At 47.7% G+C, this 15,558-nt stretch overlaps 1 protein-coding gene across 1 annotated transcript in view; it reads left to right on the top strand.

Moving 5' to 3' along the window:
- Positions 1-15,558, top strand: part of CCT4 (chaperonin containing TCP1 subunit 4) — a 122,281-nt gene that overhangs the window by 51,944 nt on the left and 54,779 nt on the right. Inside the window, exon 8 of the mRNA XM_033938228.1 lies at positions 5,087-5,226. Coding sequence (XP_033794119.1) covers positions 5,087-5,226 — 140 coding nt within the window. The remainder of the gene's footprint in view (positions 1-5,086; positions 5,227-15,558) is intronic.

Genomic DNA, 15,558 nt, shown 5'->3' with positions numbered 1-15,558 from the left:
AGCAAGAAAGCAGACAAATTCTTCAGTTGAAGATTTGAGTCCAGCAGCAAAGGTCTTGACATGCTAGTCCAGCCGTGGTCTCGGGGACATCCTGGGGGACATCCTGTTGTACTTTTTTCCTCCCTGGCCCATGTTAGGCAGAATCATTTAATAGATTGCAGTTCATCAGGGAGGAGTCATTCTGGTGGCTCCAGATTTGCCTTGTCATGGTACGCAAATCCGATGTGTCTTCGAACAGGCCACGGCCTCTTGTTGCAGGTACATCAAGACTTCATTTCACAGGAGCCAATGTCACCCCCAGTTTGCATGGATGATCCAGATCGCTTTGCCCTTACAGCATGGCTATTGAGCGCGAAGCATTAGAACACAAAGGATATTCAGATGTGGTTATTGCCACCCTTCTCAAGTCTAAGAAGTCAAGTACAGTTGCTGCCTAAGCTAAGGCATGGAAGATGTTCCAGCATTGGTGCGCCTAAGTACTTGTGGAGCTGTTTTCAGCTACGGTTTTGGTGGTGGTGGCTTTTCTCCAAGTGGGCCTTGAGAAGGGCCTCACCTTGGTTTCTCTTCATGTCCAAGTCTCTGGGCTCTTTTGTTTCAGAGCTCGGGACTATATACCTATACTAGCATCTCATCCAGACATTGCCAGATTTCTAAAGGGTGCTGTCTGCATTAGACCACCGATCAAGCCCCCAGTCCCTTCGCGGGGATCTTAACGTGGTTCTCAAAGGCCTCACCAAAGCTTCATTCAAGCCTCTGGAAGATGCGTCCCTCTTGGATTTGACGCTAAAGGTGGTTTTTCTGGTAGCAGTTACCTCAGTTTGGCGAGTCTTAGAGATCCAAGCTCTTTCTTGTTGAGAGCCTTTCCTCATAATCTTGGAGACTGGTGTCTCCCTGTGCAGTGTTCCTTATCTCCCAAAGGTGGTTTTGACATTTCATGTTAATCAGGAAGTCCTCTTACCTGTATTCCAGTCCACAGGTTCTAAGAAACAGGACTGCATTTTGAAGAAGTTTGATGTTAGAAGAGTATGTCTTCGTATCTTGTCACCAACAAGTTTAGACTCTCTGACCATCTGTTTGTGCTGACTCTTTCGACTAAGCGAGGTGCACCCGCTTCCATGGCTACGATTTCCAGATGGATCCATAGCGCCATTTCATTAGCCTACATTGTCTGTGGGAAACAGTCCCCTGTTTCTGTTAAGGCACATTCAACTAGAAGTGTAGCTTCATCGTGAGCGGAAGCTAAGTCAGTCTCTCCTGAGGAGATTTGTAGAGCAGTGACTTGTGCCACTTTACACACATTTGCAAAGTTATATAGGGTGGACGTAGCAGCAAAAGAGGGATCTTCTTTTGGTTTCTCTGTGTCGCGTGCCAGCACAGTCAGCCCGCCCTAGATTACTGAGACTGCTTTTGTATGTCCCACTTGTTTAGAATGACACTTATTGCACTGGAAAAAGACATTATGTCCTTACCTTGATAATCTTTTCCAGGAGATAGGTGTGTCATTATAGACTCCCGCTCTGTCCTTCCTGAGTTTGCGTACTGTCACATTTTGTTTATGTTTCTCCAAGTTGTATTTTGGATGCCATTCGGCCCTTTGGGCCCCGAAGAATACTGTGTAAAATGTTTTAGGGTCTACCGGAGTACTACCTGAGCTCCTTTGATGCTTCTCTTGGCTGTTACTTGTTCATGGAGGTTTCAAATGTTGTTATGTTTGAGTAGAACAGTTGTTTTGTTTGGTAAATTTTCCCATATTTGTCCTTCACTTAATTCTGATGGAGCTCTTGTTTGCTTGGGTATTAACTGCAGGTGGCAGTAAAGCTCTTGGTGAAGTAGGAGGGACACACAAAAAATCCTGAATAGATTCCTTCTGCATATGGCAGCACAGTCGCCTTGAGAGTCCAGATTTAGGTGAGGATCCCTCAGTCCTCAGACTCTTAAAGCGTGTGTATGTCCACCATTTTATTTCAGTGCTCCTGAAGCAGACTTTATTTCCCTCTTCATTCTTTTGGATGCAAGTGGTGATATGCAGGAGTTACATAGCCCACCCATTGCTGAGGTGGATCCAGCAGCTCCCACCAGATGAGGTCAGGCAGTGGATATCATGTATGACCTTTATTCAGATTATTCAGCAGTAGCACAAAGATGGTTATGGTTTCACAACTGGTCAGCAGACCTAACCTCCAAGGCATGTCTTTGTAAGCTTCCTTTTTGGAAAAGATCTCAAGACACTTCTGAAAGACTGTCTGTAGATTATGCTTGCCCATCAGCAAAAGAGGCTGTAAGGTGGCTTGAGCTGAATTCAATTTCCTCACACTACACCTTAGAGGTTTTGGTGCTTTTGTCATACTTGAAATTTGCTAGAGTTGGGAGGGACACCCTTTGCAGGAGGTAAGAGGGGTCCATTGAGTTGTGGTGGAGTCACCCTGAGGAGTACAAATGATTGAACATCTACTTTATTTTTCTCCGAGTGGTTCACATCACCTCAGAATGGTGGATGTTTGAGATTTAGCAGGGTTATGTTGTAGAACTGATTTCAGATGTCTCTATTGCTTTTCTAGATGGTTTAGGTCTCAGAAAGTCAGCAGAAAGAGAGAACTTAGTGTCTTTTCTCCAACTTGGGGTCATTATGTGATTCTTTCGTATGAAAAGATGGTATATGGGATCAAAAAGGAATCGTCCAAAGGAAAAGTGCAATTCCAAAAACTGAAGCAGAGAGTGTTGATACAGGGTGGTTGAGGATCTCGGAAACCTGCTTGGATATAAGTAAATAGATCTCAAGACCAAGACTTACAAGTTCCAAGTTTCAATCATTGATCCTCAAAACCTCCCCCTCCTATAATTATAAAATCAATTCTTTGTTATTTCTTTCTTTAAAATGCTTTCAACAGTTTATCCTTCTTATATTCAATATAAATCATTATCCACCCAACAGAGAAACAGAATAATTTATCTTAAATAGATGCAAATGATCTAAAGCCCGACGGGACCCATTTCACCCTTTATATAGGCTTTTTCAAGGGTTCAATAAATGACAACGCATCTATTTTTAGCTGCCTCACTACCGATAAAGGCTGGGTGCTCAACAGCTCCAATTCTACTGCCTAACTCACATGTGCTTTAAAAAAAACAAGTTATTCTATTTCTCTGCTGGGTGGATGATGATTTATATTGAATATAAAAACAAGGATCCATTGTTGGAAGCATTTTAAAGAAAGAAATAATGAATTGATTTTATACTTATAGAAGGAGAGGAAGGTTTTGAGGATCAATGATTGAAACTTGGAACTTGTAAGTCTTGGTCTTGAGATCTATTTACTTATATTCAAGCCAGTTTCTGAGATCCTCAACCACCCTGTATTTAATACTTTTTGCTTCAGTTTTTGGGATTGCAATTATGTGATTCTCATGATGGTGTGGTCAGGGTGGGGTGCTATTCCATTTACATTGTGGCTCCAAAGAGGCTTCTTCTGCCCTTGGGCCTCAAAGGAGTTAGTGTGGTCTCACAGGCCCCCTCATTTCCTCATGAATCCTGTGAATTTCATGAGTGGCAATCGAAACGGGGAGTTTCTTACATTCTTGGACTTGTACGAGGCATATTTACATATTCTGCTCTGGTAGTATCCCTGAGCTTCCTCCATTACCAATTCAGTGTCTTTCCCTTTGAGAACTAGTGATGATTTTGCTGCACGGGCAACTGATTAAAGGAAGATGTTAGAGTAGCTGCTCACAACCTTCTGCAAACGCTGGAGGACCTGGATTAGGTGGTGAATTATGCAAAAGAGCAGCCTTGCCCATTTTGCGGGTCTCAAATATCTGAGACCTGGTTTGACATAACAGACAAGGTTTACCTGATGGCAGGGGAGAGTAGGCAAGCTGTACTTACAGAATATTTTGCTCAAGTCAGGACCTGCAGATTTGGAATTAGGATTTGAGATCCACAGAGGCAACTCGGGATCTGGTTTGCTGGGTTAAAGCCTGATGGGTCTTAGGCATGTCCTTATGGAGGTGCTGAGGATTCTCACTTGGGAGAGGTGTAGCAACTCCTTAAGGAAATGTCTTTGGCACCCCCTGACAGGCTTGTGTTGCTACTGCCATATAATCAGAATGGGGGTGACCATTGCCAGGGATATTTTGGCTTAGTTGCATGAATGGTCCATTAGACTGGAAATTAGGGCCATTCAGATGGCTGTGAAGAGGTTTCTCCTATTTGTGGCAGGGTAGCAGTCTTGATTTTGTCCTATCAATTCTCTGTGGGGGTGATTTATGTCTATAAGCATGGGTGCTTTGGCACTTCATAGTAGTGCAAGAAGTCAGTCTGCTGTTCTGGTTGGTGGAGCACAACCTTCTGATGGAATTGAAAATATGCAAGTGGACTTTTTTTTTCCAGCTGGAAAGTTCTTGATCCCAATGAGTGGGATGTTGAACCTCCTTGTCTTTCAGATGTGGTGGAGCAATGAGGTCAGGCAGTGTTCAGTCTGATAGAATCTCATGGGAACACCAAGGAGTCACAATTCAGTTGTATAAAGCAGAGTCAAGAGCCATAGGCATTGACATGCTGAGTGTGAGTTCAGCCCTGTTCCTCAGTTTGTCTGCTGTTCATCTTTTCCCTGTGGCTGCTCATTGACTGGATTCTACACAAGATAGCGCCCTTCCATTCCTGATCATTCTGGTGTTCTAGATTGGTAGTTTGGACCATGGTACGCTGACTTTGTCTGCCTTCTAATGGGAACTTCACTTAGTTGCCTCGGGGTCTTGGTCATCTTTGTCAAGGGCTTATCCTCAAGGAGGATCTAGATCTCTTTAAACCTTGACCAGTCCCTTTCAAGGGAGAAAGTGGAATTGTTTTTGGACTGTTTATAGAATGGGTAAGGTGATGAAAAGCATACTGAAGATGAGATGTAGGGCTCTGGAGAGGATGCACAAGATTTTCAGTAATCAAGCTAAGGAGTATGAATGCAATCTCAGCAGGAAAATCTTGATGTGCTTTCAAGAGCTTTTCTTGTATCTTAAGTACATTGAGATCAAAGAAAATTGTTTAGTGGGGGAAATTTCTTATCAAGTTAACTTGATTTTATTTTGTTTGCAGATGGATAATCAAATTGTTGTTTCGGACTATGCTCAAATGGACAGAGTGTTGCGTGAAGAAAGGGCCTATATTCTAAACCTGGTTAAACAGATTAAGAAAGCTGGCTGCAATGTGCTACTCATCCAGAAATCTATTCTCAGGTGTGTACCTATTTGTTGGCAAAAGTTACACTATATGTATCATATAAAATCTTAACTTGATTGACCTGTTGATAAATTTGAAAAGCAATTTATAGTTTTGGGAGGTTAATTGTAATACAGGTTTATTGGTTATGATTAAGATCTGCCTCAAAGACACTTTGAGACACATTTTCAGAGTACTTAAATACACAGTTCCATAGGTTACTGTGGTACTTTGTGTGTCTTAAGTGCTTTGAAAATGAGCCCCTTTCACACCAGTACCAAAGAGGGAAATTGCCATCTCTAATTTTTTTTTAAACTGCTTTTAGCTACGTGGTTCCTATCCTTTGGGACTAAGTGCATTATGACCAAATTATGCAATAGTGTGATTATAGTCCAGTACTGTTTATTGTGAAATATGGTTCTTAGAACACACTTACAGATTATATTGAGATGGTTCTTGTGCTGAAATGGCAATGTAGCCCAGACCAATCTTAAAGTAGCACCCAGGACAGTGAATTATTAGTAGTAACTTTGCTGTGTGTGATGAGTTATACGGTATATTCATCCTAACCAAAGTTTTGGCATTTCCGTGTATTACAGAAACCTGGCTTAGAGAATGAGTCACCCTATTACGAGTGTTTTCTTATATCCCCTTCTGGCTACATTTTCATTAGTAAGCCATTGTATACAGGCAGTGGTGTTGATTTTTTTTCTGCCCAGTTAGAACATCTTTTTTATGTCATAAATATTAAGTATTTCCTCTTTGCCAGTTCAAACCAGTGTAGACATGTGGATATACTTTTCTATACTAGCAGATGGAGACCAATAACAACTTAGACATGACTCTATACAGGGTCCTTGACAGTCAGTTGTTGTTTTCTCTTTCCACAGATGACAGGTAGGCCTATACGCTCTGGATCTAACTGGGCCAACAATTTTAGGCTCTGCGTCCCCTTTAGGAGATAACATTTGGATTCGAGTAAATAAATTGTATAGATGAGTGTGTGCATGGTAGAGAATGACACGGGGAAAAAATTTATCGTCGTTCTCGCTCCATCCCTGTGAGCTCGTCCCTGTCCTGTGTCCGTGAGCTCAGTCCCTGCCCTGCATACTGTCAGATCCCATCTGCACAAGCCTCGAATAGTTTTCAGTATAACATCATCTTATTTTATTAAAGAATAAAAAGAGACAATATTCTGTACAATTGCCATTTTATAAACACAAATAATACAGAACAAGGATCAACAAAACCCCTGTGTCCCCTCCCTTTCACAAATTCCCCTCCACTACTGTGAAAACTGAACTAACCAAATTACTACAGAATGCTTCATAGAAAAATCAAGCTAACAGAAAACTTCAGTCACACGTGGCAGGAATAGTGTTAGGGGAGTGCAACTAGGGCAACTGCCCCCTGGTCAGAGAGAGAGCCCTAAGCCAGCTGGAAGCTAAAGAAGCACAGCCTGGGCTTTGCGGTCCCCAGTTATGTCTAATACAGCTATATCAGGATACATATTTCAAATCTGAAATATTCTAATCACAAAATATAAAATATATATATTTTTTTCTACCTTTTATTGTCTGGTAATGTTATTCTTCAAATCGCTTTGGTTTTGGGTTCCTTCTGTCTTCATCGTGGCATGGCTGGCTCCTGAAGGTAAAATAGGCGCAAGAGGAGCTAGGGAGGAGATGCCGAGTCTGACACAGGCGCAATTTTTTTTACCACAGGAGTAAGACTTTTCACCACTCCCACAGGGCAGTAAAAAGTCTTGTCCCTATTCCTGCAGTAAACCAGTTGCAAATGTCTCCATTCCTGCAGATTTACTGCAGTGACCATGGTTTACCGCAGTACACGGACCCTGTGTCATTCTCTAGCACATGGCATCACATGGCCCTACAAACATCATTGCTGCTGTTTGTAATGTGAACTTACTGCAATGGGCTGCTAGTTGACTTACCAAAACATTTATTGAAGGCTTTGCAGGTGGCTCAGAATGCCATAGTGAGAGTTTATTGTAGGATGTTTGCGATATGATCACATTTCAGGGTGTTGAAACATCTGCATTGGTGGCCCATTGCAAAGATGATGAGTTTTAAGACTTTTGGTATTTACGATTTTGAATATTTGTGCATTGTTGTTGCTTCAAGTTTGAAGATTTTATCAACCACCTAGAGCCCTAAGCTCTTCAAATATGGCATTTTTGGATGTTCCTTCTTTCCATGTTGTTATTCTGGAGGAGTATCGATAATCTATTTCTATGCATTTGGTCCAAAGCTATGGAACGCACTAGCATATCATCTTAGAATAGTACAGAATATAGGAATATTTAAGAGATTCAAAACTATTATTATCCCAGGACAAGCAGGCAGCATATTCTCACATGTGGATGTGGGTGACGTCATCTACGGAGCCCCAGCGCGGACAGCTTTTCAAGCAAACTTGATTGAAGTTTCAAGTTTGCACACTGCACCACGCATGTGCATGCCTTCTCGCCCACTAGAGGGCGCATCCCACCTCGTGGTCCTCAGTTCAATTTTTTCCGCGGAGCCAGAAAGCCTGTGGATTTTGAGCTCCCTTTGCCTGCCTTTCTGTCACCGCGTCTGGTTTCTGATCGGTCGCTGTGCTTTGTATTTTTTCTTTTCGTGTCGTTATCGATCCGTTTAAAAAAAAAAAAAAAAAAATTACTTTTCGTTCGGCTCCCGGCAGCCGTGGCCGCGGGACGTCGTTCGTTCCCGGCCTGTTTCATTGTTCATGTCCCGTCCTGTGACGGGCTTTAAGAAATGCAACCGGTGTGAGCGGTTGCTGTCAATAACTGACCCCCACCGGTGGTGCATAATTTGCCTGGGCCCCGATCATCCTACGGCCTCCTGTGACCGCTGTTCAACGTTCCAGCCCAGAGCTCTCCGCCGCCGACGGGCGAGAATGGCGGAGTTGTTTGTTGTTGACCCCGCGCCTGTGAAGGCCTCGACGTCGGCTTCGGCCCCGGCCTTGACCTCGGCTTCGCCTCGTCCCTCGACCTCGAAGTTGACGTCGGGGACAAAACCTGCCTCGGGTAAGTCCTCCTTTCCATCCCCTACAGGGTCTGCTAAGAAGCCATCCTCTGCTCCTACCACGGCAGGTGGGTCGTCCTCGGCCCCGCCTAAAGCTCCGGCCACGCACGCCCCGAGGGAATACTCGAGACCGAGGTCGCCCTCCAGGGAGCGTGCCCCGACCTCGGACCTCCCGGACCTTCGTCGGGATTCCGGCCTTTCAGGACCTCCTCCGAGCTCTAATTTCGTCGGAGCTGTCGGGGGCCCTTGAACAGCTGCAGCGGGCTTCGGCCCCGACTGCTTCGACCTCGGAGGCCCCGGCCTCGGCGACCTCGGGTATCGGGGCTCCTCCGACCTCGGCCTCGGTTTTACCCTCGACCTCGGCCTCGGGGGCACCGCCTGAGCGCAGCGTGCGGCCTCGGGACAAGGTGCGGAGGGTGCGACGCATTTCATCCTCCTCCTCCTCGAGGTCCTCCCGGGGCTCCTCACCCTCGACCCGACCTCGGACGAGGCGTCGCCCGAGGAAGCCGAAGCGTTCGCGGGGCTTTCCTCGGCGGCGTGATCGTTCCTCGCCGCTCGGGGGCGAGGCATTGCCGGTGTCGGAGTTGCGCCTCGATAACCCGAGGCTTCTCCGGTCCCCTGCTAGAAGGGTTTCCCGCGACTCCTCGCCGAGGAGAAGGGAGAGTGCCTCCGCTCCCCGGACTCCGGGTGCCTCGCCTAGAGGCTCTTCGAGGTGGAGACGTTCTCCTACCCCCTCGAGGCCTTTGGAGCTGACTTCGTGGGGCTCAGGGTCCGGCAGAGAACCTCATTATTCTCACGAGGCTTCTCCCCTTTCGTTGGCGGAGAGGTCGAGAACCCCTTCACCGCCCGCCAGGCCGTCCTCCTTTTCCACCTTTGTGCATTACATGGCACGAGCCCTGGGGTTGGACCTCATGGCGGGTTCCCAGTATACGAAGGAATTCCTGGAGGAGCAGGACCTCCCCGCTCCGCCTAGGGAGGCCCCTCGGCTCCCCTTAAATAAGGTCCTCCTACAGACCTGGCTGAAAAATCTAGCTAACCCTCTTACAGTCCCGTCTGTCCCGTCCAAGATGGAGTCGAAATACAGGACGGTACCTACCAAGGGGTTTGAGAAGGCGCAACTCTCCCACCAGTCCTTACTGGTAGAGTCTGCCCTGAAGAAGACGCAACCCTCCCGGGTTTCTGCGGCGGTTCCACCCGGCAGGGAGGGTCGGACCCTGGACAAGTTTGGCCGTCGCCTCTACTCTAATTCCCTGATGGCCACCAGGGTACTAAATTATGCCTTCACCTTCTCCTCATATCTGCGTGGCATGGTGAAGGACCTCCCTCAATATCGTGACTCTTTACCGGACTCCCAAAGGGCGGGATTTGACAAATTTATGTCCAACCTGTCTCAATTGTGTTTGTACCTTTTCCATGCTGTGTACGATACATTTGAGCTGGTTTCGAGGGTGTCGGCCTTCGCAGTGGCCATGCGCCGTCTGGCCTGGCTTCGCACCCTCGATATGGACCCAAACCTGCAGGAACGTCTTGCAGACTTGCCTTGTGTGGGGTCCGAGTTGTTTGATGAGTCTTTAGAGGCGGCGACCAAACGGTTGTCGGAACAGGAGCGCTCATTGGCCTCCTTGGTCCGTCCCAAGCCTAGGCCCCCGCCGCAGAAACCCTTCCGTCCTCCTCCGAGGCGGTATCCCCAAAAGTCAACCCCGGCTTTTTCTAGGCCGCCGCCTAGACGCCCATCTCAGCGGGGCAGAGGGGGACAGACGACAGCCCCGGCGCAGGGTCCTTCCAAACCCGCGCCGTCCTTTTGACGGGCTGAGCGGATGGGGCAGGTTCCCCTCCGCGATCTTGCAGGAACCCCTTCCCATAGGGGGGCGTCTCCGGTCCTTCTATGCGGCTTGGACCGAGATAACATCCGACGCTTGGGTGCTTCGGACCGTCTCCGAGGGCTACTCTTTCAATTTTTTGTCAGCGCCGCCGGATCAACCTCCGGGGGCTTCCCCTTACAATCGGGCCCAACTTCCCATCCTTCTGGCCGAAGCCAAGGCCCTGTTGAAGCTTCGGGTGGTGGAACCGGTACCCCACGACCAGCTGGGGACGGGCTTTTACTCCCGTTACTTTTTGGTCCCAAAAAAGACCGGGGACTTACGCCCCATACTGGACCTCAGGAAGCTCAACAAGTTCCTGGTCCGGGAGAAGTTCCAGATGCTGTCTCTCCTGGTTTTATATCCTCTCTTGGAGGAAGGGGACTGGATGTGCTCCCTCGACCTGAAGGAAGCTTACACCCATGTTCCGGTGCGTCCCGCCTTCCGAAAATTTTTACGGTTCCAGGTGGGAGAACTGCACCTCCAGTACAGGGTCCTTCCCTTCGGCTTGGCCTCGTCCCCTCGAGTCTTCACGAAGTGTATGGTAGTGGTCGCGGCAGCCCTGAGATCTCGTGGGCTTCATGTTTTCCCGTACCTGGACGATTGGCTGATCAAAGCCCCGACCAGGGAGGGGGTTATCTCAGCGACCCGACAGTCTATCATCTTCCTTCAACGCCTGGGGTTCGAAGTAAATTTTCCCAAGTCGCAGTTGTCCCCGGCCCAGTCTCTTCAGTTTATAGGTGCAGTGCTGGACACTGTGCGCCTGCGTTCGTACCTCCCGCCTCCTCGGTTGGAAGCCTTGGTTCGGCTGGGCCGTCTGGTCTCTCAACTGCCTGTGGTGTCAGCCCAGCGCATGATGATGCTTCTGGGCCACATGGCATCGACGGTCCACGTCACTCCGTTCGCCAGGCTACACCTGAGAATTCCTCAGTGGACCCTGGCCTCCCAGTGGCGCCAGGATTGCGATCCGGTGTCTCGTCTCATTACGGTGACTCCTTCTTTGAGACGATTGCTCCGTTGGTGGACCAACTCTTCCAATCTTTCCGGGGGTTTGCTATTTCTCGTCCCTCCATATCGCAAGGTTCTGACCACGGACTCCTCGGAGTACGCGTGGGGGGCCAACCTCGACGGTCTACGGACACAGGGTCTGTGGTCGACGGAAGACTGTCGCTGTCACATCAACGTGCTGGAACTTCGTGCCATCTTTCTGGCGGTTCGAGCGTTCGACCACCTACTCCAAGATCAGGTAGTCCTCGTACGCACGGACAACCAAGTGGCGATGTACTATGTGAACAAGCAAGGTGGGACGGGCTCTTGGCCCCTCTGCAGGGAGGCACTTCGCCTTTGGGAGTGGGCGATCTCCCGGAACATCTTCCTACAGGCGGTCTATATCCAGGGAGAACAGAACTGCTTAGCAGACAAGCTCAGTCGGCTTCTTCAGCCGCACGAGTGGTCGCTCTACTCCAGAGTCCTGCGCGAAGTCTTCGACCGCTGGGGGACCCCGCAGGTGGATCTGTTTGCCTCTCCGGAAACTCGCAAACTGCCCCTGTATTGTTCTCGGATGTACTCCCTGGACCATCTCGAAGCAGATGCCTTCCTTCTCGACTGGGGAGGGAGGTTCCTGTATGCGTTCCCTCCTTTTCCTCTGATCATGAGAACGTTGGTGCGTCTCAAATCATCCGCAGCCACTATGATTCTCATTGCGCCTCGGTGGCCGCGTCAGCACTGGTTCTCCCTGCTGCTTCAGCTCAGTACCAGGGAGCCTCTACTTCTACCTGTGTTTCCTTCTCTGCTGTCTCAGAGTCAGGGTTCGATGTTGCACCCCAATCTTCAGTCGTTACACCTGACCACTTGGTTCCTTGCCCCTTGACTTCGCCCCGGGTTTCTCAATCCGTGAGGGAAGTGTTGGAAGCCTCCCGCAAGATTTCGACCAGGCTTTGTTATTCTCAGAAATGGACCAGGTTTTCCTCCTGGTGTTCCTCTTATCACCTGGATCCTGCTTCGGTCCCGGTGTCTTCGGTTCTGGATTACTTGTTGCACCTGTCTAATTCTGGTCTGAAGACGACATCTGTGCGTGTTCATCTCGGTGCCATTTCGGCCTTCCATCGACACCTGGATGGACGCTCTCTTTCGCTCCATCCTTTGGTGACACGCTTCATGAAAGGACTAATCAAGGTTTGTCCCCCTCTGAAACCTCCTCCCGTCGTGTGGGATCTGAATGTGGTTTTGGCTCAACTGATGAAACCTCCCTTTGAGCCAATCGACAAATCTCTTTTGAAATTTCTGACTTGGAAGGTAATTTTTCTGATTGCCCTCACATCTGCACGACGGATTGGTGAGTTGCAAGCCTTGGTTGCGGACCCCCCTTTTACTGTGTTTCATCATGATAAGGTAGTTCTCCGCACTCATCCGAAATTTTTGCCAAAGGTGGTGTCTGATTTTCACCTCAATCAGTCCATTGTCCTTCCTGTGTTCTTCCCGAAGCCCCACTCCCATCCTGGTGAGACGGCGCTTCACACGCTTGACTGTAAGAGGGCGTTAGCATTTTACATCCAACGCACCAGGTCTCATAGGAAGTTTCCTCAATTGTTTTTGTCCTTTGATCCTAATCGCTTAGGACATCCTGTTTCCAAGCGCACCTTGTCCAACTGGTTGGCTGCTTGTATTTCGTTTTGCTACACTCAGGCTGGTCTTCCGCCCCCGGGTCGAGTCACGGGGCATAAAGTCAGAGCGATGGCAGCCTCTGTGGCTTTCCTCCGTTCTACACCGGTGGAGGACATATGCAAGGCTGCCACTTGGTCTTCGGTTCATACGTTCACCTCCCACTACTGTCTGGATACTTTGTCCAGAAGTGACGGCCGGTTTGGCCAGTCGGTGTTACGTAACCTGTTTTCCTAAATTGCCATCCTCCCACCTGCCCTTTTTTGGTTGGCTTGGAGGTCACCCACATGTGAGAATATGCTGCCTGCTTGTCCTGGGATAAAGCACAGTTACTTACCGTAACAGGTGTTATCCAGGGACAGCAGGCAGATATTCTCACAACCCGCCCGCCTCCCCGGGGATGGCTTCTTTGCTAGTTATGGAACTGAGGACCACGAGGTGGGATGCGCCCTCTAGTGGGCGAGAAGGTATGCATATGCGTGGTGCAGTGTGCAAATTTGAAACTTCAATCAAGTTTGCTTGAAAAGCTGTCCGCGCTGGGGCTCCGTAGATGACGTCACCCACATCCACATGTGAGAATATCTGCCTGCTGTCCCTGGATAACACCTGTTACGGTAAGTAACTGTGCTTTTTAGACGTTTGAGATGATAGTTTAGCAGTGTTCTTCAACCGCCAAAACAATCTTGCCGGTCCATGAAGGATTCGATTCCCCACCACAACAGAAGGTGTCGGCGTCAGCTGACTTACAACTTCCTGTTGCCTTCGCTGTGCTGGGACTCCTGCCTTTGTTCCGCAGCTCCCAGACCAGCAGCGGCAGTTCTGTGTGCTTTTAACTTCGGCACACAGTTTCCCCTAAGCAGTAGTTTAGCCACGGTTTCATAAGGCAGCCTTGGGGCCTTTGGTAGGCCGTCCCACATTGCATCATTGAAGTGGACTGGCCTACCAAAGGCCCCGAGGCTGCCTCATGAAACCACGGCTAAACTACTGCTTAGGGGCAGCTGTGTGCCGAAGTTAAAAGCACACAGAGCTGCCACTAGCCTAAAGAGAGGAAACATTTGCTGGAGAGGGAAGGAGGGAGGGGAAAAGGGGTACTGCTGGACAGGGGAGAAGGTAAAGGGAAGAGACTTACTGTTGGATAAGGGGAGGAAGAAAGGGAGAAGGGGTACTGCTGGACAGGGGAGGAGGAAAATAGGAAGGAAACAGCTGGCAGGGAGATTAAAGGAGGGGAAGGAGTCAGGATGGAATGGAGAGATCAGATGAGGGAAAGAGGAGAGACAGAAGAATGAAAAAATAGGGAGAGATTGATGCTGGGAAGGGGGGGTCAGATGAGAAATGAGAGAGGGACAAAGATGCTAGATCTGGTGTAGGAGAGAGAAAAATGAAGAGAGCAGAATGAATCATGTAAAAAGGAGAGAGGGGGCACAGGCTGGATGGAAAGGGAAGAGGGCAGACAGTGGATGGAAGTGGCAGATGCTAGATTGAAGAGACAGAGGGCAGATACTGGATGGAAGAGAGTGAAAAGACGATGAAAGCAGAAACCAGAGACGACAAAAGGTAGAAAAAAATAATTTTATTTCTATTTTGTGATTAAAATATATCAAATTTGAAATATGTATCCTGTTAGAGCTGATGTTAGACATAACTGGGGAGTGTAAAGCCCAGGCAGTGCTTCTTTAGCTTCCAGCTGGCTTAGGGCTCTCTCTGACCAGGGGGCAGTTGCCCTAGTTGCACTCCTCTAACACTATTCCAGCCATGTATGACTGCGGTATTCTGTTAGCATATTTGTGTAGCATTCTGTATTAATTTGGCTTATTCAGTTTTCTTGATAGTAGAGGGGATATATGTGAAGGGGAGGGGAGACGGGGTTTTGTTGATCCTTGCCCTGTATTATTTGTATTTATAAAATGACAATTGCACAGAATATTGTTTCTTTTTATACTTTAATAAAATACGTTCAATATAAAATCATAACTATTTGAGGCTTGTGCAGATGGGATTAGATGGTTTGCGGGACCGAGCTCATGGGGACGGGGCGGCAATGGGTTTTTAAAAAAAGATTTCAGTCCACGAAATAATTATTTTATTTCCGTCGGTCTATAGGTGTAAAAAGGTTGAAGAACACTGTAGTAGAGAATATTGTAGATTTTTTAAAACCTTTATATTAGGAGTGCAGAAGTTGATGCTGGATTGATATTAACTTTTAATGTAATTTGTTTTATGATGTTTGATTGTACTGATTGTGTATACTGGATATTATCCACCATTTACTCTGTAGCCCCTCAATATCTCTCCTCCCTTATCTCCCCTCTATGCTCCCCCATGAACTCCATTCATCAGGTAAGTCCCTCTTATCTGTAAACTTCTCCACTGCCAACTCCAGACTTAGTCTCTTCTTTTTTGCCACGTCATGTGCCTGAAACAGGCTCCCTGAATCAATACTGTAGTGTACCTTCTCTAGCGGTAACATAACAGCAGATTTCTATACCGCATAACTGTGAGTTCAATGCGGTTAACAAAAGATTATACTAATGAAAAAAACAAAATATGCTAATAGTAGTCGGATATCTTTATCGCAATATGCTGCCTGATAAGCGAGAGTGTGTTCGTGATATTTCTTACTTTTACAGCCCTTGACCGAAGGAAATGTAAACAGAGGATGTGATTTTCTACTATTCTTCAAATCTGTCAACAAGATATCGTGGGGCAAGTCCAAAGGCTACTTTATAATATAAACATCCCAACTTAAAAATTACCCAATCCTCCACCGGAAGCCAGTGCAATT

This window comes from Geotrypetes seraphini, chromosome 3, assembly GCF_902459505.1.
Source record: "Geotrypetes seraphini chromosome 3, aGeoSer1.1, whole genome shotgun sequence".
In the NCBI taxonomy this organism is placed as follows: Eukaryota; Metazoa; Chordata; class Amphibia; order Gymnophiona; family Dermophiidae; genus Geotrypetes; species Geotrypetes seraphini.
Note: the sequence above shows the minus strand (reverse complement) of the source record. Positions and strands in the feature narration are given on the sequence as shown.